The sequence below is a fragment of the Arvicanthis niloticus genome, chromosome 6 (genome assembly GCF_011762505.2).
Source record: "Arvicanthis niloticus isolate mArvNil1 chromosome 6, mArvNil1.pat.X, whole genome shotgun sequence".
NCBI classification, from domain to species: Eukaryota; Metazoa; Chordata; class Mammalia; order Rodentia; family Muridae; genus Arvicanthis; species Arvicanthis niloticus.
Window position 1 is genome coordinate 47,139,481 of NC_047663.1, and position 27,900 is coordinate 47,167,380.

The following is a 27,900-nucleotide window of genomic DNA, read 5'->3' on the forward strand; positions in this document are numbered from 1 at the left end:
GCTACACAGAGAAACCCTGTCTCAAAACAAACAAACAAACAAACAAACAAACAAACGGCAGGGAAGCAAGGTAGTGTGTGGGCCTGACACCAAATTGGACTAGAAGTGAGTCCCTAAGAACCTTTTCCTGTCCCTTGTAGAGAATTTGAGAAAATCATTACCATCTCACCGAATCTCACGTGTTTTGCTATGTGTATATATACATGTTTCTTTGTGTGTTCTTATATACATGTCTGTGTGTAGGTCAGGTGTCTGCCTCCTTTTAGAAACTTTGACTACATTTTTATTTAGAGAGTGTGTGTGTGTGTGTCCCTCACCTCACCTTATTTCTTTTTTTTCTTTTTTTCTTTTTCTTTTTCTTTTTTTTTTTTGTTTGTTTGTTTGTTTGGTTTTTGGTTTTGTTTTTTTCAGGACAGGGTTTCTCTGTATAGCCTTGGCTGTCCTGGAACTCACTTGGTAGACCAGGCTGGCCTCGAACTCAGAAATCCGCCTGCCTCTGCCTCCCAAGTGCTGGGGTTAAAGGTGTACGCCACCACCGCCCGGCTCTCACCTTATTTCTTAAAGGTCTCTCTCTCTCTCACTGAACTTGCAGCTCAGCAGTTAGCTAAACTGGCTGACTGGTTAACAAGTCCCAGGAATTCTCCAGTTTCCATCTCCTGGGTGCTGGGATTATAGAGGACTATCCCTGTGCCTGGCTTTGTTCTTCACTAACTGAGCCATCTCCCTTCCCCTGTGTTTTTTGTTTTTACTTTTAATTATAGGTATGTATATATGGCATGTGTGCACATGTGTATATGAGTGAGTGAGTGTGTGTGTGTGTGTGTGTGTGTGTGTGCAGTTGCTGACCTGGAAAGCTCCAAGCAATGTCCTGTGCAAAGCTGCAGAATGAAGATCCTCAGGCAAGGCTCAGGGCACACAGTAGGTGCTTCTGGGAAGAGGTTGTTCTTTGGTTGCTTGTTTGAGAAGAGGTCTTATTCTGTAGTTTAAGCTGGCTTGGAATTCACTACATAAATTATAGAGATGCACCATCACAGCTGACTTTACTTAAAATTTTACACAGATAAGAAATTCATGTAGTTCAAAATCCCAAAAGTAAAACGAACAGAGAGTTAGGGATGCTGCCTAGCAGGTAGACTGATAGCCTAGCACATGCCGACGCCTGGCCTCTTAACTGAGCAGGGAGCATAGTGACATAAGCTGTAATCCCAGAGTCACAAGGATCAGAAACTCTGCTACACAGTGCATTAGAGGTCAGCCTGGGCTTCAAGAAAACTTTTCTAAAAATAAATAAATAAGAGATAAGCACCACACAAGTCAGGCGTGATGGTGCACACCTGAAATCACAGCACCTGAGGGGCAAAGGCAAGAGAACCAAGAGGGGAAATTTGTCTGTCTGTCTGTCTTTCTTTCCTTCTTTCTTCCTCCCTTCCTTCCTTCCTTCCTTCCTTCCTTCCTTCCTTCCTTCCTTCCTTTCTTTCTTCTCTCTCTCTCTCTCTGTCTCTTTCTTTCTTTCTTCCTTCCTTCCTTCCTTCCTTCCTTCCTTCCTTCCTTCCTTTCTTTCTGTCTTCTTCCTAAAAAGATTTATTTTAGTATGTGAGTGTCCTACCACTCTCTGCTCTCTTCACACATACCAAAAGAGGACACCAGATCTCATTACAGATGGCTGTGAGCCAACATGTGGTTGCTGGGAATTGAACTCAGGACCGACCTTCCTTCCTTCCTTCCTTCCTTCCTTCCTTCCTTCCTTCCTTCTTTCCTTCCTTCCTTCCTTCCTTCCTTCCTCTCTTGTTCACTCCCATTCAAACAACTCAACTTACTGACTCTTTTTTCTTTTTGTTCTTTGTTTGTGTTCATTTGTTCATTTGGTTTTTTGTTTTTTTTTTTTGTTTTTTTGACAGGGTTTCTCTGTATAGCCCCAGCTGTCTTGGAACTCACTCTGTTTACCAGGCTGGCCTCAAACTCAGAGATCTGCCTGCCTCTGCCTCCCAAGGGCTGGAATTAAAGGGATGGGGCGGCACCACCCCATTCAAGTTACTAATTCTTATATCTTTCTAGAGATATAGCATATAAAGTATGTATCCATAAGTGTGTATACATATTTTCTTTTTTCTATATTCTATTCTCTTTCTTAATTTTAAGGGATTTATTTATTTATTTATTTATTTATTTATTTATTTATTTGGAATTTTAAAGACAGGGTCTCTCTATGTAGCCTTGGCTATCCTGGAACAAACTCTGTATACCAAACTGACTTTGAACTCACAGAGATAGATCCACCTGCTTCTGTCTCCAGAGTGCTGAGATTAAAGGTGTGTGCCAACACCAACTGGCTAGTTATAGTATTTATTTACCTATTTATTTTTATGTTTTAGAGTGTTTTGCCTGGGATGGACTTATAAACAGTTGTGAGCCACTATGTGGGTGCTGGGACAAGAAACCTGGCCCTCTGCAAGGCAGCCAGTGCAGTCAGGCATGATGGCATATGCCTTTGCTCCCAGAACTAGGGTGACAGAGGCAGATGGATCTCTGATGGCATCCAAGGCTACATACTGAGGTCCTATCTCAAAACAAGGGCAGCTAGTCCCCTAACTGCTGAACCACCCCAACATTTTCAGCACCCTAACATTTTTTTTTGTTAGATCAACATATGTCATCATCTCTATTCTGATCTTAAAAAACTGTTAAATTTATCTATTATTGGGAGGGGTACTAGTGGATGTCAGAGAACAGATTTCCCAGGAAATTCTAGAATTTTGAAGAACTGTACCTAATACAATACAACTGTGGCTGGAAGCTCACATGCATAATATCAAGAGTCAGAACTCACTACATAGAAAGTTTGAGGCCAGCCTGGACTATATAAGACCCTCTCTCAAACTAGTAACAATAATAATAGTGATAACTTTAGGACCAAAGGCATAAACTGAACTGGCTTGGCCAAACTCACATGTTTGACTCTTGAGAGAATAAAACAGGGGATTTATTTTTTTAAACTATTTATTTTGTAATTTATTTATTTTATGTGTGTGTGGGTATTTTACCTGCATGTATGTCTTGTCTGTATGCCACATGCTTGCAGGAGCCAGAGGAGATTAGAATTGCTATCTGATTCTCTGGAACTGAAGTTACAGATGATTGTGAGCCAACATGTTGGTGCTGGAAATCAAACCTGAGTCCTGTAAAAAAAAAAAAAAAAAGCTTTTGAACTGTCTCTCCAGTCCTAAACCAGGGGATCCCTTAGCATATACAGACACACCCCACCTTGGAGACACGATCTTGTGGTACAGCACAGGCTAGCCTTTGGGTATCCCCAGCATCTTCCCTGAGTTTGATGCAAGTTAAGTGCTCAACATGTTTGTTGGCAAAGTGGATTCTCCAGGTGTAGGGAAGGCCAAGCAGTCCTTCTGAGGCTCTACGAGACTCACAGGGGGGCATTTTGTTGTTGGCTCAGTGTGCCACCTTTGATCCACCATTGTTTATAATACCTGACTTTCCTTGCAGATATTTCCTCTGTGTATTACAGCGTTATTGACCTTTGACTAGAGCTTTGGCTAATTTTCATAATGCCTGATTGAGGCCCACCAGCCTGAGTCCACACAGGCTGCCAACAGAAGTTCCCTTCCTAGCCCAAGTGTTCAGGTGTGCACACCTGAGATCCTAGCACTTGAGAGGTGGAGATAGGAGATCAGGTCAAGATGGAGCAGCCTTGACTTCATGAGACCCTATTTCAGAAGGAAAGAGGAGGAGGAGGAAGAGAAGGAAGAAGAAGAGGAAGAAGAGGAAGAGGAGGAAAAAGCAGCAGCAGCCCTTCCCTTAGCCTTCTCATGGCCAATCCAGAGTTGAGTCTTCTCTTCCCTAGACCATACCCTTCCAAGAGATTAGGAACCAGGAATAAACATGGTCAGCAGCCTAGGACCCACCACATGTCCTTGGTGGTGTCCTTCCTCTGTCCTTCTCGGTCCTAATGCACAACTCCATTCTTTGGGTTGCCTTAGGGATGCCTGGGCTCCTCAGTTTCCCTGTGTTGGGGCCCACACAAAGTTGCTGTAGAAATACAGATGGAAGTTTATCTAGGCTACAGCCTGGCCCACATAATTAGTCTTCTCAAAGCCTCCTACCTTCCTAATTATTGTTATGATAGACGCACCTACTCAGCTGGTCTCACCCACTCCCCCCCTTCTTTCCCAGTGGAGCTCCCCAGGCAGCTGGAGAGGTGAGGTTAGACCCCAGAATCCCTGGACTACAGGATGAGTTCCTTAACTCTCGTTCTGAACTTGGGGATCAAGAAGAAAAGATGAAGAACTGCCAGGAAAAGAGGAGTGTCAGCAGGGATAAGTCCTGGGCCTCAGTTTTCCCATCTGTAAAATGAGAGGGTTACATTTTATACGATGATATCTGAGCATTATCTGATGTTGACTTTTCACATCTCTACCTCACACCAAGGCTCTGAACTGGCTTTAACCAAGCAGCCTGGGCACATGGTGGTGCCAGGTATCAACCCTAAGACAATTCCTTTCCCCCTTTTCTTTTTCTGATTTTCTCACACTCTACTTGATGCCCAGTGTTGGGCAGATTTATCCAGAGTTGAGTCTTCTCTTCCCTAGACCACACCGTTCCAAGAGATTAGGAACCAGGAATAAATAGAGGCCTGGGCTTCACAGTGACACCCAGACTCAAGACAAAAACAAGACAAGCCCACCATTAAATAAATGCTAATTAAAAATGAATAGAAATAAAAATTGTGAATTAAAATGGCCTGGGACTACAGCTCAATAGTGGAGCACCTATGCCAGGCCCTATATTTAACCCCCAGTACAATAAAAGATAAAGAAGAGGAGAAAAACCCACAAATCAATCTTGATTAGATAAAAGCAAATATGAGCTGGGTCTGGTGCCCCATACCTTTACTCTCAGCACTGGGGAACTAGGGGCTGCCAGGTCTCTGTGAGTTCAAAGCCAGCCTGGACTACAAAGTGAGTTCCAGGGCTATGTAGTGAGGGAGGGGCCTTCCTGTGTAAGGGATTTCAGATCTGTGGAGACAGATCACTTTGTTATCAACAATCTCCTCATTTCACTTTCAAAAAAAAATGTTTGTATTATTTATCTTTATTCATGTATGTGACTATGTGTGTGTATGCTGTGTTTGCAGAGGCCAGAAAAAGGTGTCAGATCCCCTGGAGCTGGAGTTACCAGGGACATGGGTGCTGGAACTCAAATTCAGGGCATCTGGGAGAGCGTACTTGACTTGAGCCACTGAGCCATCTCTCTGGCTCCCCAACCCCTTTTAAAGGCAGGACCTGTGTATAGCAGAGGGTTTCAAACTCACTGTGTATTGCAAGATGAGCTTCAACCTGTGATCATTTGCTTTACCTCCTGGATACTAAGACTATTGGCATGCACCACCATGTCCAGTTTACATCCTGCTATGGCTTTAACTTGGGGCTTTGTGCTTGCTAGGCAAGCAATCGACAAGCTGAGCCATATCCCCAGTCTATGTCCTTATTTTCCTGGATCCCTTACCCCTTGTTGTGGCAAATGACACGCTATACATCAAAGTTCACAGCCTACCATTTTAGCTGCTCAGGAGCTTGCCAACTCCTTGCCAACAATCCTATATGCTTCAGTGCTACAGCCTCAGTGCCTAAGATGGAATGGACAGTTTCAACAAAAGTCCCATGACTGACTCATTGTCTTGGAGTGACTCCTGTGCCCATCTTCAACCCAGAGAATGCAACCTACTTTACTTTCACCACATGATGGGATCAGTTCCTTCCCCTTCCCATCCCCCAGATAGACTGAAATGGCTCCAATTATCAGGAGGGGAGGACTATACATAGAAACAAGGTCCTTTTCATGCTCAGGATGCAGAGCGTATTCTAGCTGTCCACAGCATAGATGTACATTGACAGTGTGGTACCAGATGTGCTGAACTCCTGAAGCTGTGCCTATTGAATGACTCCCATTAGCAGAGGATGGGAAAGGGGTTATCTCCCGGATGCTGGGCTCCTTGAAGCTCCATCAGATGGGGGAACAATGTGGTCAAACAGGCCAAAACCAGGCCTGGGATCCTTCCAACCTATTCCTCTCTAGCCTGCTCAGAAACCTCTCATCCACGATCCCATTCATTCAATGTTTACTCAGGTTGGGGGTGGAGGGAATGGATGGAGGGACTGGCAGGCCTTGGCAGAGGGCCAGGTCACCTCAGCAAGCACCTTGTGCCCCAAAGAGCATATTGTGTGTCTGGGAGTAGTGTTGGCAAGTGGTTGGGTCTCAGGCCTCTGACTCAGTCTACCCACAGATTTCCAAGCTACTGTCGCTCTCACACTTGTACCTCCCTACCCTACATCTGCTGCAACAGAGACAGGTAAGCAACAGTACTCTCAGCAAGAGAATGGACTACATGTTTTCCAAACGTTTTATTAAGAATAAGGCATATGACAGTCACCCCTAAAGCACAGGGCTCTATTTCTGTAGGTGAGTGAATACACTCTGAAAAGCATTGGATTAAAAAGCGCAGCCAACAGAGAATTTGGAGCAGGATCTGACTGCCCTGCATGTCTCCCATTCAAGGCTGGCACATCAGTGTGAAAGAGTGCTTAGGAGAACCTGGCCCCCCAAAGGAGAAGATGCTTCACACCCTCTGGCCTCTTTCCCTTCCACCTCCATCCAGGATGTATCTATCCTGCTGCCTGTATAGGGATGAGCTGCCTCATCTTGGCCCAGAACTGGTTCCCCAAAGAACAAGTTGCCTTGGCAAGGATACAGTGGTGAAGGGTGCAGAACCTTGGACTGCATCACTCACTCGTTCCTGGATGGCTTCTAGATTGTAAAACACCACTGCTGCTCTTCCTTCTGGGTCTGTCTACAGTTGCACTGCGGGACTCTCCTCTAAGGACTGAGGTCCACATGAACTATCTCAGTCTCTCGATGGGGATGTATACAACAAAGAAGAGAAATTAAATGGCCCTTTCTCTTCTTGGCCACTGGGTCATTCCTGGGCTGTGGCTGGAACTTTTCCTTCTATCAGGTGGATTCCTATAGCCAGGTCTAGGAAGAAAAGAAGTTGAAGCTAAGGGCAGGGCCTGTCCCAGAGCGGGAGCCTGAGGGAGTCCTTGCCTGTTGACCAATGAAGGGAGTCTTTCATTATTTCCACAAGAAGGAGAGGGTATTCTGATAACACCAGAATCCTGTATCTGCCTAGGCCTTTCCATCACTCTCTCACTGATGGAAGAGTTGCATTATCCACCCCCAACCTCAAGATCTTGACTAGTACCCAGATGTCCTTAGACCCTTTCATCTGGAAGCTCTTCAAATACCTCACGAACAGATATCATTATCTCCGCTGTCAGCAGAAGAACAGGATTTGGGAGGTGCTGACAGGGTCATTTGAGGAAAGGCAGGCAGGTTATTGTCTGATCCTGGGGATGGGGTTTGACAGAGCCAGCTGAACACCCTGGGTGCCCAGAAGAGAAAAGGAAGAGGGATATTGCTATAGTTTAAAGGGAAGCTAGCTGGGGGTAGCTATGGCTTTTAGTGGGTGGATGGATGAGAAAGAGCTCTCTCTAGAAAAGTCAACCTGACAAAGTCACCCCGTTCACCCCAAAAGGATGGTTGCAAGAGATGTAGGTCTATGCAAGTGACCCAAGAAAGCAGCTTTCCTTTCCTACTGTCCTTCGGGCACCTCCAAGGGAGTACAGCAAGTCCCTCACACTGGCAGGTTCCTGATGGACAGGGTAGCAGGACAGTGAGTGATAAGTGGGGCAGGTATTGCCACTGGACTGAAGGAGTAGAGGCTGGGGTCCTAGTGAGGACCCAGGGTTCTACTTCTGCCATCCAGCTCCCAGAAGCTAGACAGCTCAGCCCAGGGCTAGCTATTGCTCAGTGGCCTCAGCGGTCCTGCAGGGAGGGGTCTGTGTGCAGGATCAGGTTAGAATGGGCTCACTGCCTTTGCTTCCTCTTACAAAATGGACGATGTGAGCCAGGAGTTCTCTTTCTTCCTGGTGGCCATGACTGAAGTTTGTCAACTACAGAGACAGACTGCTCACCTCAAGACCTTGGGTGGTGCCTTAGTCAGAGCCTAGGACCTGCTAGGGGCCCAGTGTCTGAGAGAAGAGAGGTATCTTCTCTCAGCAGCTCCAGGAAAGACCTCACAGGCACTTAGGACTCAAAGCAGGTCAAACCAAGAGTGGTGGAGTGGGTTCTGGGGCTCTGATATGGGGCCTGATCAGGAGCTGGACGGAAGCTTCCTGCCTTTGATATTGAGGGGAATTGGGAAGGGGAAGGTGTCACCATTCTGTTCTGTTTATCACTCCCAACAGTACAGGGCTACCCCATTATCAGCAGGTTTTACAGGCCTAGAGGCCTTTCCAGGGATGGATACCACCAAGGACTAACCAGTTTTTACTTTCCTCCCCAGAAAAATGAAGTTTCTATGGATAGCTGCCACTTCCAAGAAGCCAGGCTCTCCTCCCTGCCTTCGGGTGCAGCCAGCTGTTCGGAAAGCTGGCAAGATTAGCACCTATAACAGGACTGGGAAGTCTCTAAAACGGCCTCAGGAGCAGACGGGTGAGAGGCCCTTCTGCCCTTGCCAAGTCAAATCTGAGCCCCAGCTTGCCTATCTCCAATCTCCTGAACCTCTGCGTGACAAACCTGGGAAGAACCAATCAGTTCCTTTTCCACGACTGGCTTCCAGGGTCTAGCCTTACTGTTTCCTGTAAGTCAACTGCCACCAGGAACACAGCGGCTCTGAGAGGACGTGACTTCTAAAATAGATTCTAAAGTGTTCGGTGCTCACCTTCAAGGACTTATCAGTGGTGTGGGGAGTAACTACTTCCGAGTACACGAGCCAGCTCCTAAGCTTGCCTCTCCCGAGCAAAAGGCTGGGCAGGACTGGGCTGGAGGAGGGGGGAGGGGGAAGGAGAGGGAGAAGAAAGCAGGGAAGGGGCGCGTGAGGGCCTAGCAGTGCCAAGTGCCACCGTGTTCCTTCCTGTAGGCAGACCTAGCCTTCTCCCGCCCTACAAGAGATTGTCAGCTTTCCAGAGACATACAAGACTCTACTCCCCCCAACCACCAGGGGCTGGGGTGGAGGGGGGACACAGATTAGGGTCATTACTACCAGTCCACCACAAAAAAAAGGTGCATTGCTTTGGTGTTCCCTCTGCAAAGGAGCTCCCTCTCCGGAGAAGACAACTCATCTCGGGGAAACACACAAGCGGGGGCGGCTCTAGTGTGTGGCGGAGCTGGGGCGGATCTGCGGGCTGGACTCCGCCCCATCCCTGATCCCGCCTGGCCAGGCCTGCTTTCCCTGTTGCCACCGCTAACCCGTCGCCTACTCAGGATCCCCTGGGGCGCTGGGCGTGGCGGCTGGGCTCTTGCTGAGCCCCGGATGCAGGCCGCCTTGGTACTGGGGCTCCTGGTGTGGCACGGGTTGCGGGGCATCTTGGTCCGGCAGCTCCTGGCGTAGCAGAGGGCGAGGGCCACGGGCGCTGGGCCGCGGCGGCCTCCGTGGGTAGAGAAAGAGCGCGGGGTCCGGCATGGGATCGGCGTCTTCCCAGGTCGCCCAGTCCCGGCCCGGACCCTTGGCGGCCGCCTCGGGAGGGCGGCGGGCCCGTTGTGCACGCCGGCGGGCCCGGGGCTCCGAAGCTGCGGCGCCGGAGCGGGGGCCCTGGAGTCTCTGGCGCGCGACGTGCAGCTGGCAGGAGAGGTAGGCGGCCGCCTCGGTGTGTTTCTGCAGCTCGGTGCCCAGCACCGTGGCGCGGTGACTGCGGCGCCGCAGCTCCTCCAGAAAGCGGCGCTCCTCCGAGCGCAGGCTGCAGCGCAGCGCAGACACCAGCGCCTCCCGCTGTGCCACCTCCCGCCGCAGCTCCGCGTTGGCCGCCGCCCGTGCCTCCAGCTGCGACTCTAGAGCGCGGCACTTGTCCTCCAGCTCTCGGGACGCCTCCTCTGTGGAGAAGGGAAAATAAGGTGATGGCACCCCCCTAAGGCCGTGAAACATATCCTAGCTGGCCCAGGAGCCACCCCTGCTCTTCTGCGTAAAATTCAGCCACAGGGACTTTACCCATGTTCTACTCTCTGCGTTTAATTCTTCACTTTAAACGCAAAACCCTTCCTAACTGATCGTTAATTTGTAAGCAGTCTGTTGGGCCTTGATTCTCCGCGCCCCGTGTTGAGCCCACGTTTTCAGGAAGCATACAGCGCAGCGTAGTAAGTAATCATAAACAAATGTCAGGTTGCCAGTGTGACATGTGTCAGAAAGACAAGTTAATATTCTGATTCTAAGGGGGGCGGGGAGGATGTTATGCCATCGGGGAAGGCTTCGGAGCAGGAGAGGCTTGAGAGCTAGGATGAACAGACCCTCCCCTGCAGAAGGGTACTCCTGGAGGGGGAGCGGCTTGTGCAAAAGCCCTGTGATCTGAGAACATGGCAACAGCAGGGGCTGAGTAGCTGTGGGGGTGCTCAGGAGGTGGTAGGTAGCTGGTGTCCCTTACTCCACAGAGCACACATGCCATTTCGTGAGTTCTTTTTGCTGAGCGGTCTAACCCAGAACCTCTGGAATTGGTCCTGGAAATGGCACTGCTGAGGTATCCCTGGGCGATCACGCAGGGTCAGCGCTGAGGCCCCTCCCCTTCTGGACCTTCCTCCCCATCTATACCCTGGGATTTCAGAGGCAAAGGGGATATGTTCTTTATAGAGCAGTGGCTTGGGCTCTGGTGACCCCAAAAACCTTTCCAGAGGAAAGCTAGTAGTTGTGAAAATGTCTTTAGTCATGTACCTCCTTGTCTAGTGTCAGGGATTATTGAGTGGCCCTTCCTTCAAGCACAGAGGCACCAAGAAGTGTCCATGAGTGCTGTATGAAGAAGTGGGCAGAATCAGTTCAAGTCTAAGAGTTCCCATGAACCCTAGCTTATCTTCAGCTGCAGGAAAGAATCCATAGGACTTGCAACAGTTTAGCTTAGAAATTCCCAGTCTTCCTTGCTCTGATGTGTAAGAACTTTAACAAATCTGCATGGCAGGGAGTCAATTCTTGTTTTTCTTGGGAGTCAATTCTTGGTTTTCTCTTCCTCCCTCCCTCCCTCCCTCCCTCCCTCCCTCCCTCCCTCCCTCCCCTCCCTCCTTCCCGAAACAATGATCTTACAATATAGCACTGCCTGGCCTGGAACTTGCTATATAAACCAGGCTAGCCTGGAGCTCATCTAGGTCCCTCCTGTCTCTGCTGGTGAAATGGTGGGCCTAAAGGCATGCACCATCATGTCCAGGTTTCTGTCAATTCTTATGAATTCTTCTGGCACCAGCATGGTGGTTTATGATAGTAATATCAGCACTCGGGAGGTTGAGGCTGGAGAATGGCCACAAACTTGAAGCTAACCTGCTCTACACAGTAAGTTCTAGGCCATTTGGGACTACAGGGTGAGGCAGTTATCTCAACACAAAACAGATGGTCCCCAGGGTGTCACTGTGTAGTTGAGGCTGGCCTTGAGTTTGATATAGCACGATGAAGAAACTGGCTGAAAACTCAGGCACCCCTCTGCTTCTCTTGAGTGATTCCACCAGAATCCTCCGAACATTGCTAGAACCAAGGAGGTAGCCGGACTAGCCAGCTCCAGGCCTCCCAGCTACCAGGCCACCCAGCTGCCAGGCCTCCCAGCTACCAGCCACCCAGCTGCCAGGCCATCCAGCTGCCTTTCCTCTTTCCTACATTAAGTCTGGACCTAGTCTTGGCACTCAGAACTGGGACTTCTGCTACAGCACCTCCTCGTTTTTTGTTTGTTTTGAGACAGGGTTTCCTCTGTAGCCCTGGATATATTGGAACTTGTTATGTAGACCAGGCTGGTTAGAACTTACAGATATGTCTGCCTCTGCCTCCTGAGTGCTGGAATTAAAGATGTGTAGCACAATGCCATGCCCAAGTGAGTCTTGCTCTTGGAGGGAGAGGCAAGGGGTTGAGGAGTTCAAGGCCATCCTTGACAACACAGTAAGTAGTCAAACCTGGTCCAACAAGAGGGCTCAGCAGGTAAGCATGTTTGCTGTCAAGCCTGATGACCTGAGTTTGATCCCTGGGACTCGACTGATAGAAGTAGAGAACTGACTGACACCCAGAAACTCGAGGCTTCCACATGTCCGATTCCCATAATATATAAGACATTTTAAGAGTGCTTGGGGAAATGCAACCTTCTGGGCCTCGTGCACCTCCCACCACAGCCCAGAGCTATTTTTCTTACCTTGCTGGTGAGACTGGACCTCTCTCATCTCCAGGTCGTGGGTTAGCTCTAGGGAAGAGAGAATAGAGGAGTTTGTGTGTGCACAAGTAGGTGTACATGTCAGGAAATCACAACTCCCTTAAAGGAAGGACAGATCCTTAGGCACCATCTACGCCACCACCTATAGCTACCTTACATCCCAGCAAGAAAGAGCCATACTACAGGCAGAGCCTAGGCCTGGGGTTTCTAGGCCCTGAGATCTTCCCGGCAAAGGTTTTGTGCCCAGGATTGGGAACAGAGACCACATCTGTGGGCAGAAGAGCCTGTCTTGTTTTGAGGATGAGGGAATATTTGCCTTTTTCTAAGGGGTAATATGCCACCAGGTTTTATGGAGGACTCTTGTAAACACAGGGTCTTGACCCATGCAAACTTAGTTCATCGGTGAATGCTGCAGAGCCAAGAGAGGCTCGGGAGGCAGCGGAAATAGGCAGAAGCTATTTACTGAACGCATGTGACACTAACTTCATGGCCAGTATTGTACCTGTATTAATGTCTGAAGATCAAACCCCGTTTGACCACCATGCAAGAAGGGCTTAAGGAGGATAGTGCCACCTAGTGGTGGAAGATGTACCAGGCTTTGGTTTGGTGTTAAAGGGAAGGGACTCCTCAGGGCCACCCAAGCTAACGAATGCCATCACCAAGGTCTCTGACATAAGAACAAGTTCTTCCTGGGCACTCATGATGAACTTATTTTTATTACACTCATTCTTTGGTGCCCCCCCCCCCCGCCAATGCCCCATCTCTCAGGGAAACTGTGTGATCGATATTCTCAGCCCCAACTCCCAGAGCTCAGAACAGTGAGGGGTCAGGAGTTTACAGCTCAGTGATAGACAGATACTTAGTGCTCCAGCTCTGGGTTCAATTCAGACAGTATGTTGGGAAAGGACAGCAGGGAGCCGGGATCCAGAGGGCCTACTAGGAGCACTTGCATGGACCTTCAGGGATAAAGTTTTGAGCCTGAAGAAAGTGGCACAGCTCTGGGAACAGTGCTCAGCAGTACCTACAGTCAGGCCTGTGCCCTTGGTCTGCTCTTCTCTCCTCAAAACGCTCTTAAGGACCAGAGTTTGCTAGAACTGTATTCTCTGGGGAGGCCACTTGTTGCTGGGACACAATAGAGTACCTTAGCCTGAACCTTCTCCCTGGGGCCACTGGGAGTCCTCTGATGCCTCCAACCCTAGGACTCTTGGGGACTAACTTCTCCCTTCCTCCAAGGCCTATGAAATGGCCTAAGGGACCTTGGCCTTGGCACTAACTTCTCTAGGGAAGATTTCTTTCAACCACTAACCACAGGGCTTAAGATTAGGAGACAGAACCCCAAGTGGGATCCACAGCCTCATCTATCTTCCTTCCTTCCTTCCTTCCTTCCTTTCTTTTTCTTTTTTTTCTTTTCTTTTCTTTCTTTCTTTCTTTTTTTTTTTTTTTGAGATGTGTTATAGTTTGAATATGCTTCGCCCAGGGAGTGGCACTATTTGGAGGTGTGGGCCATGTTGGAGTAGGTGTGTCACTGTGGGCATGGGCTTTAAGACCCTCATCCTAGCTGCCTGGAAGTCAGTATTCTGCTAGCAGTCTTCATATGAAGATGTAGAACTCTCAGCTCCTCCTGCACCATGCCTGCCTGGATGCTGTCATGTTCACACCTTGATGATAATGGACTGAACCTCTGAACCCATAAGCCAGCCCCAATTAAATGTTGTCCTTATAAGACTTGCCTTGGTCATGGTATCTGTTCACAGCAGTAAAACCCTAACTAAGACAAGATGGGATCTCATTAAATAGCCCTAGCTGTTCTGGAACTCACTGTACAGACCAGTCCAACCTTAAGTTCACAGAGATCACCCTGCCTCTGCCTTCTGAATGCTGAGATTAAGGGTGTGAGACACCACACTGACTTCTCCCATCTTCACCCATCTTCTGATGTGAGTCCTTGTAGATTCTATATATATTCTATAAAAGGAGTACATGGTAGGACCCTGGTCAGGAAGGATACTTCTCTGAGACTTAGTTTTCTTTTTTTGAGAATAGGAACAAAACAGTGTCTCTCTTACAGGGGGCTGGTGCCAGGATGCAATGAGAAGAAAAATAGAGGATTTAGTTTACAGCTAGACCAGCAATTAAAGTACAGGGCACTTGTCATTGTCCAGGCTGTGCCACCAGCCCAGAACTTACTTTTACCTCCAAATCCTATGTTCTTCATCTTTTTTTGTTTTGTTTGTTTGTTTGAGATAGGGCTTCTCTGTGTTGCCCTGGCTGTCCTGGGACTTCCTTTGTAAACCAGGTTTACAGATTGCCTGCCTCTGCCTCCCAAGTACTGAGATTAAAGGCGTGCACCACCACCACCTGGCTCCATGTTCTTTATCTTTGTCTTCCAGACAGCTTGGCCTCCTGGGTCCTCCTTCAATCTCCTTTCCCAATTTCCTCTGTTTTCCCTACACCTCCCTAACAGAAGGAGGGCCTGATTCAGTCATCTCAGCCCCCAGAGTGGCAGTTCCAGACAAGACCAGAGTTATTTTTATCTCCTTAATCAATAACCAGGAGGCTTGAGTCCAGACTCACTTGACAGTCAGGGGGACTATAGAGCCCCATGATCTTGCCTGTTATGTTGTCATGGGAACTATCCTGTGTCCAGAACGGAAGGACCTAGGTTCTTAGAATCAGGGAAAATTGTGAAGAAAGAGAAGAGAAGGACCTGCAGTAAGATTTTTAGTCCTTTTTCCTCTGATACTGTCATTGTGATGAAAAAGCAGCCTCCAGGGCCGTCCTGTCACTGGAGAGACAGATGGCCAGGAGTCTGCTTGGAATACCACAGCTGGGCCTGTATGTACAAAGAGGCTGAGGCCAGACTGTTCAAGTTCTGTGTTAATGTGAGAAACCAAGAGTCTTGGGTCACTCAGGTCTTCTAGGCTCTGGGCAAATGACAGGTAGAGCACAATCAGAAAATGGCACAATGTTGGTTTTAATCCTGGCTGTGACACCAACATATATTGTATGATTTTTTTTCTGGATCTTGTTTTATCACTTTCATAATAAAAAATTGAGTCTGGGGGTGCAACCTTTTAATCTTAGCACTCAGGAAACACTTGTGAGTTCCAGGACAGCCTGGTCTACAGAGTGAGTTCCAGGACAGCCAAGACTACACAGAGAAACCTTGTCACAAACAAACAACAAACAGCAGGTGGAAGCAGAAAGATTAGATGTTCAAAGCTATCCTAGGTTACTTAAGGAGTTCGAGGCCAGCCTGGGCTATGTGAGACCTCGTGTCAACAGACACCCATAAGGCCTGCACTTATAGACACATGAGCACTTGGGTCATAGTCATGCCTTTGAAAGGCCTGGGTAGTAGAGGTCCATGATCAGAGGCCAGGCCTGGAATTTCCAGTCATTCTTTGCCTGGCCCTTCTCTGCTCACAAATGTAATCAACCAGAGGGCCCCTTTCCTCTAAAATATTTCCCACTAACTCTTCACCTCTCCCCAGGACCTCCCTATCTGCTCTGCCTATCAGTCTGTACCAGACTGCCTCTGGCACAGTTCACCTCTGCTGCTGCTGAAGAAGCATCCAGCTGCTCCAACCATTCATTGATTCTCTACTGACCAAAGGGACAGGCCAAATTCACAGTGTACTTGTCAGGGTCTCCAGGATCTGGCTCTAGCTGGACTTCTCATAGTCTCTTCTAAGCACTGCTTTATGCTGCCTCCTGGCTTTGCTATGCTGGCCGATATCTGGAATGGTTTCTTCACTTCTTTTCCCCATCACCTGTCAGGATGTCTGCAAGCTGCTCAGCCCGCAAGGAGATGACATGTTCCCTCCTAGCATGGGGGTGCTCAGTCTCCATCATCCTGCTCAAACTGGATAATCATCTTGGACTCTCAACGGCCCTCTTATTTTCTAATGTATGCTTAGTTTATTACTTTATTTTTGATTTTTTTTTTTTTTTTTTTTTTTTTTTTTTTTTTTTTTTTTTTTTTGAGAAAGGGTTTCTCTGTGTAATAGTCCTGATTGTCCTGGAACTCCCTTTGTAGACCAGGCTGGTCTAGAACTCACATAGATCTGCCTGTCTCTGCCTCTCGAATGTTGGGATTAAAGGTATGCCCCATCTCGCCCAGCTGGATGTATGTTTATTTTATGTCTGTGATGCTGGGCATGGAATTCAGGCCCTTATGTGTATGCTAGGCAAGCGCTCTAACACTGAGCTATACTCTGCCTATCTCACTGATATCCACTGGTACATGTGTTTCTCCACCTGGGATTCCTGAAGGATGATAAGTGCTTAATGAACTCAAAAAGGACAGGAATCTTCTAGGATTGGTTCCTGGAAGTCTGACCCACTACCTCAGCCTTAAAATTTTCAGGTGTGGTGAGCAAGAGAGGGTGACAGACAGGGTCTACATAGCCCAGGCTGGCCTAGGAATCAGGATATAGCAGAGACCCAATTCTACTTCCCTGGTACTAGGATTACAGTCACATGCTGTCACATTCAGCTCATCCCTAGAATTCACACCACCTCAAGTCTTAATTCTCATCCGGAAAGAGACAAGACAGAACTGGTGTTAGGCTCACAGGAACTCAAGGAGAGCGCCCCACCAGCAAAACCAGTGATGGTGATGGTGACCCCTCCTTACCCCAGCCACCTAGGGCCAGCGTTCGCCTCACCTGAGCAGCGTTTCTGCAGCCTCAGGATCTCCAGGTGCAGGTCTCGAAGCAGGGCCATCTGCTCCTTTTTCAGGAAGCTGATGTGGCGTTGCACGCTCTGGATCTGATGCTCCAGGGACACGGTATCCATGGCAACCCAGGCCTGGGCCCCACCTGGGTGGAAGACAATGTGGAAGCACATCTTCAGAGGCTATTTGCCTTGCCCCACCTTCAGATCTTGTGGTGTCCTTCACACGAGGCCCTCTGGTCTCTAGGGAGAGGATTCTGCCACGCTCAGTTTTCTGTACGAGCTTTCTCAGACACTGAGTGAGCATGCCCTCAGAGACGTTGTTATTCCCACTTAACAGACGATGAAGCAGAGGTGCACGGAGGTGGCGGTGTTGGCTACATTTCCCTGCCTCTTCTGCTTCTCACAGACAAACAAATGGAGCAGAAATTGGCAAAGACAGGTAGATGACTTTGGGTCTAGCCTTCACTAACTAGATATGTCATGCAGGGCCAGCCTTCTCTCTTTTTGAGGTCTCAGCTTTCCATAGGGAAAATAAGGGAGCTGACCCTGAAATCTGTTCAGTTATGATGCCCACATGCGTCTCAGCCCTGAAGCTCCTTCAATTCACAGGGAGAGAAGTTCTTGGTAGGTAGTCCAGGCCAGCCTTGAACTCTCCACAATCCTGTCGTCTCTGCCTTTGGAATGCTTTGGTTACAGGTATGCATTGCTGTGCCTGGCTAGAGAGGGGAGGGGAGCTGAAGGGAGAACTGCTTACTGACATGCCCCTGTGGGCTCAAAGGTGAAGTCAGTCTATAGAGAGGAATAGGGGTTAAGATCAGAAGACCCAAACTATGGATCCCAAGGAAACATGAGGACAGAGAAGCATGCGCCTGAATCCTACTCATGGCCAGGCTTGTAGGCCCGGCCTCCCAGCTCCCCGTGCCTTATCTTCCCAGTGACTGTTCCGGGGTGGCTAGCATCCTGGAAAAGCAAAGGTGGAGTCAAGAGCCCTGAGGCCCAAGACCTAGAGCTCATTTCTTCTCTGCCGGCCACTCCCTAAGCTGTTTGTTTATTTGGGGTAATCGAGCTTATATTATGAAACCCAGGCTCAAATGATCCTCTTGCCTCAGCTTTCTGAGCAGCTGAGACTACAAGCATGTGCCCCTCCCCCCCAAAGTTTTACAGTTTTTATTTATTTATTTATTTATTTATTTATTTATTTATTTATTGCTGAGCTGGAGATTTCACAGGACACCATGCACCTGCTAGACAAGCATTATACTATGAAATTACATCACAAGTCTCTCCTCCTAAAGGAAGAGACAGAGTCTCACTATGTAGCTGTGGCTGTCTCAGAACTCACTATGTAGAGCAAGCAGGCCTCAAACTCATAGCAATCCTTCTGTCTCTGCCTCCCAAGTGCTGGGATTAAAACATGAATCACTATGCTGGGCTTTCCTTAAACTTCTGAAGGACCTGACTCCACCCACTCTGAGGATTTCCATGGATGGTGAGAGAGGGGGCCAGTGAGATAGACAGCTCTTCTGTGTGGAACTTTCATTTGTAAGCACATCCTCCTGAGAACTTCAATTCCACAGGCTCCTGTTTAGGCCCTCTTCCCTGGCACCCCTGGCCCCACTAACCCAACACACCAGTCTTTGTTTCAGCACAGGGTCTTCTGGCCTATGGAAAGCACTCGATGTTTTCTGACCAAGTGTATGTCCAAGAAATGACACCTGATCCTGCTTTTGCCAGTCACTTTCCCAGCCAGCTCTATAGACCGTTCCAAGCTTACTGACACTGAGGTGATCAGGCAGTCCTCAGAGCTCTCAGACAGGGTACAGCTAGCTCTCCAGCCAAGTCTTCCTCTGTTTGCTTGGTTTTGAGACAGGGAACCAGGGATTTGGTTTTTATTTTTGAGATGGGGTCTTGTTATGTTATACTGAGAGGTCTCAACTTTGTAAGCTAGGATCATGTGATCTTAGAGCCTCGGTCTCCCAGGTAGCTGGGAGAACAGATCTCCAGTTTCTTCCATTCAAATAAAATACCCATGTTTACACGGGAAGCATAGGCTTGAGTTTGAATCCTGCCTCTTTCAGTTACCTTCTGTGTTGGCTTGGAGCATGAAAGCTAACTTACGGGAGAAGATTTTCCTGATGTCAAATGGAGGTAAAAAGGACTGGAGAGATGGCTCAGCGGTTAATGCACCTGCTGTTCTCCCAGGGCACCTGGATTCCTTCATTTCCCAGCATGCACATGGCAGCTCACAACCGTGTGTAGCTCTGGTTTCAGGGGATCCCATTCTTATGGCCTTCAAGAGTACACAGACATACATGCAGGCAAAACACACTCACACCCATACACAAAATAAAATTAAAAATGTTTTAGTGAGTAAATAAACTAGCAGTCCTAAAATACCCGTGAGAATTAAATGAGACAAGAAATGTGAAGTACTAGCTAGGTATTGTGGGACATGACAATTGGAATCCTAGACTCAGGGAGGCAGACGTAGGAGGGTCAGAAGTTCAAGGTTATCCTGGGCTACACAGTGAGCTCCTGGCTAGTCTGGACTATACTAGACAATACCTCAGAAAACAACCAACCAACCAGCCAGCCAGCCAACCAACCAACCAACCAACCAACCAACCAACCAAAAAAGATCAAGTGCTTAGTATAAAAATAACTCAGTATTATATAATTTTTTTCTTTCTCTGCCCATCTCTGTGTGAGTAGGCTAAGTCTTAACTTGGTCAACTATTTTACCCATCCGTCCGTCCGTCGGTCCATCCATCTATCTGTCTACAGTTGCTGAGCATTAGCCGAGGACACAGTGATAGACATATCACTGCAGCTGGGCGGTGGTAGCACACATCTTTGTCCCAGCACTCAGAGGCAGAGGCAGTTGACTCTTAAGTGAGTTTGCGGCCAGCCTGGTCTACAGAGTGAGTTCCAGGACAGCTAGAGCTACATGGAGAAACCCTGTCACAAAAAAAATAAGAACCAAGAAAGATGGCAGGAGAAACCTCATCAAGACAAAATGGTAGGAAATAAGGTGAAAGGGTTTTGCAGATGTAATTACAGTTCCTACTCAACTGACTTTGAACTAATTAAAATTATGGATATGGATGGATCTGATCTATCAGATGAGCCATTCAAATGAACTCAGAATGGAAAACCCAGTTAAAATCTACCAGATTTCTGTTCCTTAGAAACAGTGAGTTAATAGCTTTATTTACTCTTTAAGAAATATTTTTTTTTTGCATTCATTCATTCGTGTGCTTGTACATGTGCACACATTACAGTGTGTGAGGTGAGGTCAGAGGACAACTTATGGAAGGAAGCTGGTTCTCTCCCACCTCTCTGGGTTCTGGAATGGAAATCATACTTTCAGGCTTGGCGGCCATTGCCCTAACCTCTTGAGTCATCTTGCTAGTCTATCCCTTTTCATTTATTTTAATTAACTTATGACGATGACTATTGTTGTTATTGGTTTCAGGGTCTTGCTATGAAGCCCTGACAGGCCTGGTGCTCTCTATGTAGCTCAGAATGGGCACAAGCTCACGGCAGTACTCGTGTCCCAGCTTCCTGAGTGCTGGGATTGCAGGCATGAAGCCCCATACCCCACTATTCTTTTTTTCTCCCTCTTTTTTTGAGACAGGGTTTCTCTGTGTAGCCCTGGCTGTCCTGGAACTCAATCTGTAGCCCAGGCTGGCCTGAAACTCAGAGATCCACCTGCCTCTGTCTCCGGACAGGAATTATGTGCAACCACATATGTCTTTCTGCACGTGGGAGTGTAGATGACTTCTGAGTCCAGAAGAGGTTGTTGGTTGTTCTAAAGCTAAAGCTGTGGCAGTTGTGAGCTATCAGATATGGGTGCTGGGAACTAAACCTGGTATACACCTTTTACAGCTGAGCCATCTCTTTGGCATCCCTTTTGTGTGTATGTGTTGTTTTGTTTCCAAGACAGGGTTTCTCTGTGTAGCCCTGGGTGTCCTGAAACTTGCTCTGTAGACCAGGCTGGTTTCGAACTCAGAGATCCACTTGCTTCCACCTCTGAGTGCTGGGATGAAAGATGTGTGCCACCACCACCCAACTCTTTTTTAAAAATTACATTCATTTACTGATTATACATGCTACAACATGGGTGTGGAGGTCAGAGGACAAGCTGCAGAGGCCTGATTCTCTGTTCACCATGAGGATCTCAGGGATTCATCTCAGACTCTCAGGGTTTGAAGCAGTGCCTGTATCCGCTAAGCCCTCTTGAAGGCCTGCCCTTTTCTGTTTTTGAGCTGATGTCCTGCTTTGTAGCCAAGAAGGACCTCAAACTTGTGATCTCCTGTTTCTACCCATACAGTGCTGGGACTGTAGGTGTGCACCACCAGAGTGGGGCAGAAACCCAAGTTCTAATCAAACCCTGCACTATGTGCCTCTGGTCAATTGCTCTTGTCTCTTGGTCTCCCATATTGCCCTCTTTGCTGGCCTAAGCCTACTCATCTGTGGGTCTTTGTATTAACTGTCTTCTCAGGCAAGGATGCCTTTCACCAGTCTCACCTCATGGCCCATTCCCTCCCTTCTCCAATGACTCAAAATAAAGAGACTTCTGTCATTTCCCACTCCTGTCCCTTGCACTATTTCCTGAGCTCCCTGGCATATAGCATACGGAACGTTTGTTTACTGTTTCCCTTTTTTACTGTTAGCAACAGAAGATGAAGGAATCTTGTTTTGTTTTCCCCAGTTCCCCAGTGCCTAGCACAGTACGTAGCAAATAGGAATCACTCGGTAAATATCTGCAGAATGCACAAGTGTGTGGATTTGGGGGGACTTCATTGACTGATGGCAGTGCAGGTTCACTAGAACAAGACAGACACAATTAAGTTTGACATCCCCAAGGGCCCTCAGGGAAGAAAGAGATGTCAGGTAGACTACTTATGCTCTGGGTCCTAGTGCAGGAGAACCAGACGAGCTGTATACCTCTGAAACTGTATGTCTGTACTGCCAAGAATGGGCTTGTGTGTACCTCAAGGAGTGCACACCCACACATGGCTAAGAACCGGTGATTCTAGGGCCTCACGCATGCTGTATCATGGAACAGCACCCCAAGTTTCTTGACTTTCACATCTGTGTGGATGCTGTGTGCAGACCTGCAGGATGAAGGCTTACCCTAGGAGGAAGAGAGAAAATGTCTGCTCCCACTCACTAACACACGGATGACGGTGAAGGGTGAAAGTCCTTCCCACATAGCCCTGGAGCCTGGAATCTGGCCAAAGGAGGTTGAGCCAGCCAGCTGTTCTTTCCTGGATGGGCTCGACCATTCACTTCCAACTAGGCAGGCTGCTCTTTCTTCTTAGGGCAGAAATTTGGGTCACAAACAATCTTGGCAAGTCTTCATTCTTAGGCATTACTGTGCAGAATTGTTTGGGGAGGGGAGGAGGTGGAGTGGGGAGAGGGAACTAGGAACAGCCGGAACTCTGTAGCTGAGGAGCCACGAGTCCGTCAGAAGGGAGGCAGGAAAACAGCAGGTCTTCATGATATATTTGCAGTCCTAGAACCGCTGGGCACCAGAAGCTTGTGTCCTAGATGTAGTCACGGCAGGCAGGCAGCAGCTGAAGGGTTGGTGCTGTCAGCTCTGTTTTCTCCCTGAACCCAGCTGAGCCTCACATCCTCTGCCTCTTGTCTACTGTCCTGGCCACTTTGAGGTCTGCCTTGCTTCTATATTTCCCCTCCTCGTGTTCCTAGTTCTTTCCCATGTTAATTGTATATCTTGATGAAACAACAACAACTCACCAAGGGGCTGGAAAGTATGTAAAGGTGCTTGCTACCCACCTCGATGCCATGAGTGTAAGACCTGGAATCAGCACAGTAGAAGGAGAGAACCCACTCCCACGAGCTGCCCTCTGACCTTTCCAGGCGTGTCACCGCATGTCATGTATGCACACCCACTCACCCCCTGCACACAGAGTAAATACAACAAAATGTAACTTTAAAAAAAGTCACTGAGGCTGGTTATGGCACACAATTTTAATCCTAGCACTCAGGAGGCAGAGGCAGGTGGATCTGAGTTCAAGGTCAGTCTGGTCTACAGATCCAGTTCCAGGACAGCCTGGGCAACAGAAAAAAAAAAAAAAAAAAAAAAAAAAAGCTCAAACCAAACCAAACCAACTAGCCAAACAACAACAAAAACAAAAAACAAAAACAACCCCCCCCCAAAAAAACCCCGAAAACCAAACAAACCAAAAGACAAAAAAATCACCAAGAATAAAAAAGATCTGTGACACAAGGTGCAAACAGTATAGTTAATTCCAAACACTGTTGACACATATCTCTTGGGTCTGAAAGGTATAGATATCTCTTCCCTTTGGGAAAGCTGGCAGAAAACTCATCAACCATCAGCAAAGCAGCTGGCATAGGAACCTTCTGGCCCTGGCACAATTTTGACTTAAATTTTAAAATTATTTTTATTTACTTATGTATGTGTCAAGTTCATGCATGCCATAGCATACATGAGGAGATCAGAGGACAACTGAGGGACATTCATGCTATCTCCTACATGATAGAGATGGAATTCACATCATCAGGCTGGGCAGTAAGTGCACTTATCTGCTAAGCCATGTTACTGGCCCCAACAATTCTGCCTCCCTGAGGCCCTGCCTCCTGATCTTGGTGTGCAACTCAGCTCCTACTGGTCTCTATGTCTCCGTCCTATTGGCCCACAACTGTCATGGAGCATAGGGAACTTAGTTGTCTCTCCTCCTCAGTTCTTATAGTTATTTGGGTTGAGTTTACCATAGGAAGTGCAGAATCTTACCACCCTAGTCATCTCAGCCAATGGTTTGCAACTTTTGCTCTACAGAGCCCTAGGATCAGGCATCGGGGAGGGGTTCAGATGACGGAGGGTAGGGGTGGTGGCTCTGTTCTCTTTCTCATTTTTTCTTTCCTTGAGACAGGGTTTCTCTTTGTAGACCAGGCTGACCTCTAACTCACAGAGATCTGCTTATCTCTGTTTCCCGAGCGCTGTCATTAAAAATATGAGTGTATGTAACACATACACACCCAGTGGGTTGGCTGGCTTTGTTTTTAATGATCTTTTATTTTGAAAAGAAATTTATTGCACATGTGTGCATAGGTGTACTGTGTGTGTGTGGTGCAGGTCCCCTCATGCCACTGTGAACATGTAGAGATCAAAGGACGATTTTGGGGGGGGGGTTAGCTCTCTCATGCCATTTTGAGATCTGGTATTAAACTCCAACTGTTTTTGAACTGAGCTATCTCTCCAGCCCCCTTTAGTGATCTTTACTATGGTAACCTTTTAAGTAAGAAAAGATGCCCACTAAATAAAAAGTCTGAAACTATTTTTATTAACTAATTACATTTTGCTGCTGCTGTTGTTAAAATGGTCGCACTCTGTAGTCCAGGATGGACAGGAACACTCTATGTAACCTAGGCTGATCTCCAACTCACCGTAATCTTCCTGCCTCAGCATCCTTAAGGCTAAGATTGCAGGTGTACACCACCATACGTTCACCACTGTGAATTCGAGATTTCCCTGAGATGCTCACACTTCTTATCTGTCTCCATCTTTCAGCCTGTTCTATGTTCCCCAGTTATTTTCTGTCCCATCCTTCCTTCAAGCCAGTCTGGGAAAGGATCAGCCTGGCCCCTGGGAGCCCTCTCAGTTCACATGGAGTTTCCATGTGCCCTGTCTTATGCCTTGACTGATGTCCCAGTTTCAATTTCACTCTTACTGCTTCTTTTCCTCTTTGGGAAAACATCTGTCGGGTCAACAGATATCTCTGTACCATTCTCAATGTTCTTTATGAATACATGGCTCCTTAGCTCCTTGGCTGTAGGTAAATGCCAAATTTTTTGGTTGTTTTCTAAAGCCAAAGCAGATCTACAAGCTGGGAGAGGCAAAGTGACGGATGAGTAAATAAAAGAATCTATATGTTCTTTTTTGTTTGTTTGTTTGTTTGTTTGTCGAGACAGGGTTTCTCTGTATAGCCCTGGCTGTCCTGAACTCACTCTGTAGATCAGGCTGGCCTCAAACTCAGAAATCTGCCTGCCTCTGCCTCCCAAGTGCTGGGATCAAAGGCGTGTGCTACCACCGCCCGGCTATTTTTCTTACTCATTATTCCCCTTCACTGACTGACTCAGAGGTCCATGGCAAGAGGAGAGCAGATCTCAGAAGCCTTTCTAGGTCCAGGCAGGAAGACTCAGGCACCATACCAGCACACACTACCTCTCAGTACTGTTCCCAGCTCTGTACACATTAACTCATTCAAACCCTACACCAGTGGTCCTATTAGTACATCCACTCTAGGGATGGAGAAACAGGACCTCAGAGAGGTGAAGCCCTTTGCCTGACATGCACAACTGTGCTGACACCTAGGAGACACTTTGAGGTGCGCACTCTGTGACATAAAGCTTCTCACAAGGCAACCAACCACACTTTACAGCTGCGGCCTAACCCCCCCATACCCCTTTTTTTGGATTCTACCTCTTGCTCTCCAGACAAACTCCCTGTACCCCTGGTCATCCCCTGGCTTTCTACATTCCACCTAGTTTCTGTCTCCTGAAGTCTGACCTCTCCTTGCATTTTAAAGCCCTCTTGCCGGCAGTTTGGACTCTGGGAATCTCTTGCAAGAAACAAACCACACAGCCAATAGTGAAGCCGAGAGAATGAATTGAGTCTTACTGGGAATCACCAGGGCAAGTAAGTACATGTATTAAAAAATAATTACTCTGCCACCCCCTCTAAGTCCTTGGCTCTCCTGAGGACGAGTCTGGAACCAAGATCTGGCCTTTGACAAATGTCTGGGACTCTGTCTGCAAGGTGGGGGCTGGTGGCAGAGACAGTCTCTAAGGACCTGTGATCCTCCGCACTACAGAGTCCTTCCTCCTAGACACCCCTCAACTCTGGCTCCCCGCTCCACTGAAGATCCCACAACCCCAACCTAAGCATTGTTGAGGATTCAGGTACGTGGGAGTGGGGTGTCGGGAAAAACTGGACACCCCTTTCAATCCTGATGCTCTGTAGTTTGTGCCTCGAATTTGACACCCAGAGCCAGGGGGCTGCGGGGTGGGGGGCAGGGTTGAGGGGTATGGATACTACAGAACATAAGGAAAACAGGGACCAGCCAGGACACGAAGAGAAGGCATAACGGTGCGAGTGGTGGTCTGGACTGCTCTGGACTCCCCGCCAACGCCGGGAAGGGCCCGGGTCTGGCGGCGGAGGACAACTTCTGCCAGCAGCCCGCGTCCTGCCAGCCTCCCGCGCGCTGCGGTGCCCGACCCCGCGCAGCCCTCCAGGCGGAGCCGGAGCTCGGGCGCTCTCTTCATCACCATGGCCACCCGGCCAGCGCCCACCCTAGATACCCACCGTCGGCCTGCTCACCTGCGGACCCCAGAGAGCCGCCGGGCCCGGCCCGGGCCTCGCTGGGTCTCGGGAAGAGCTCTTCTCCCGCGCTAGCTGCTCTCACGGATCCGCAGAGCGCGGCCCGGCTGCGGCGCCATCAGCTGCTGCGAGGCTGTGGGGCGCGGACTCCGGGGCTCGGGGGGCTCCGGGGCGCAGAGGTGGGGGGCCCGGGGCAGGCTCCGGGCGTAAACACCCAGCAACGTGACCGGAACTGGCGAACGAGCTGGAGGGGGCGGGGGGCGGGAGAGATAAGGGGGGAAGGGAGGGACCTGGGGCGCAAGGGGAGGGGCCGTGGGCGGGGCGGGGGAGGGGAGGTTGGGGCGGGGGAGGGGAAGCCCTGGGATCTCGGGGAGCCCCCGGAGCCGAGCCTTCACACCCCGCGGGCAGCCGAATCCTCGGATCTGGCCCTGGCTGGGAGCTGAGGAGGGAGCCCGAGACACCACAGGCGACTAAGCGAACCGGGACGCGGCGACCGATCAGCACCGTGGACAGCGCCCAGGCCCGCAGGCCAGGATCCGCTCCGCCCCTCTAAGTGAGGCAGCGCCCGCAGCCTGCCAGGGAAGGGCTAGGGTACCCAGGAGCTGGGGTATTCCAGAGCTGCTGGCGAGTCTGAAAATTTGTTTCTGGTCCAGGCGGCAGCAAAATTGTGCCAGATCTCTTACTAGTTTTGTGACCTTGGGTGAATCACCTCACCTCTTGCTCTCTTACATGATGCTACCCAGAACCGAGAGAAGATCTTTTATAAATTCTAAAGTCCCTAAAAAGTGTAAGGCACTGCTGGTGTTAAGCTGGGTTTCTCCTTCTTCTCCTTCTTCTTCTCCTTCTTCTTCTCCTTCTCCTCCTCCTTCTTTTTCTTTCTCCTCCTCCTCTTCCCCCTCCTCCCCCTCCTCCTTCTTTCTTCTGTAAACAGATCTCTAGAGTTACTCTGCTCAGCTTAGCTGCTCCATCAGCATCTTTCTCTTCTATAGAGAGAGGGTGGTGTATGGAGTGCATCATTGGGTTGTTGTGGGAATTAAATGGGTTAATACCTGTACAGTGCTCACTACAGTGTGGGGACTCATTAGACACCTGGACACATGATGGTTGATGGCAGGGGATCTGAGTGAATGGTAGGAGGCTCGGGGCTTCCAAAGGCAACTCAGTTCCAACCCTACCTTGTCATGCTGAGGGGGAGGTGGCTTTGGGGACTCAGACTGAAGATTGTTCTGGATCACCTTGCTCCATTACAAGCCAAATATTTGCTTTCCTCCCGAGCCAAATTTCTAGAAGGCCTCAACTTATTTTTAAAAATAAGGTATTATTATGTATGTAGCTCTAGCTGGCCTGGAACTAGCTTGCTTTGTAGATAAGGCTGGCCTTGAATTCACAGAGATCCTCTTGCCTCTGTTTCCTGAGTTCTGAGTATAAGAGTATGCGTTACCTTTTCAAGATTTTTTTCTCCTCTTCCTTCCTCTTCCTCTTCTTCTTTTAATATGGTCTTGCTGTGCCACTTAGTCCAAACTGGCCTTGAACTCACTTTGTAGCCTGGGCTGGCCTTAAGCTCCAGATCCTCCTGTCTTAGCCTTCTTAGTGCTGGGATTGCATGCATGCACC

General features: G+C 48.6%; 1 protein-coding gene across 1 annotated transcript; it reads right to left on the minus strand.

Annotated features, from left to right (window-relative positions):
• Positions 1–6,401: 6,401 nt before the first annotated feature.
• Ccdc92b (coiled-coil domain containing 92B) lies at positions 6,402–26,532 on the minus strand. Its single transcript, XM_034507986.2, has 4 exons — positions 26,287–26,532; positions 16,907–17,059; positions 12,219–12,266; positions 6,402–9,942 (listed from the first exon to the last, which is right to left on the minus strand). Exons 2-4 carry the CDS (start codon positions 17,034–17,036, stop codon positions 9,329–9,331), a joined length of 792 nt encoding a protein of 263 aa, XP_034363877.1. The 5' UTR covers positions 17,037–17,059; positions 26,287–26,532; the 3' UTR covers positions 6,402–9,328.
• Positions 26,533–27,900: the final 1,368 nt, after the last annotated feature.

Coding starts and splice junctions, on each gene's coding strand:
- Ccdc92b (XM_034507986.2), bottom strand. CDS start 17,036: ATGGATACCGTGTCCCTGGAGCATCAGATCCAGAGCGTGCAACGCCAC. Junction 12,267..16,906: donor GCTGCAGAAACGCTGCTCAG/GTGAGGCGAACG, acceptor TCTCTTCCCTAG/AGCTAACCCACGACCTGGAG. Junction 9,943..12,218: donor GGTCCAGTCTCACCAGCAAG/GTAAGAAAAATA, acceptor CCTTCTCCACAG/AGGAGGCGTCCCGAGAGCTG.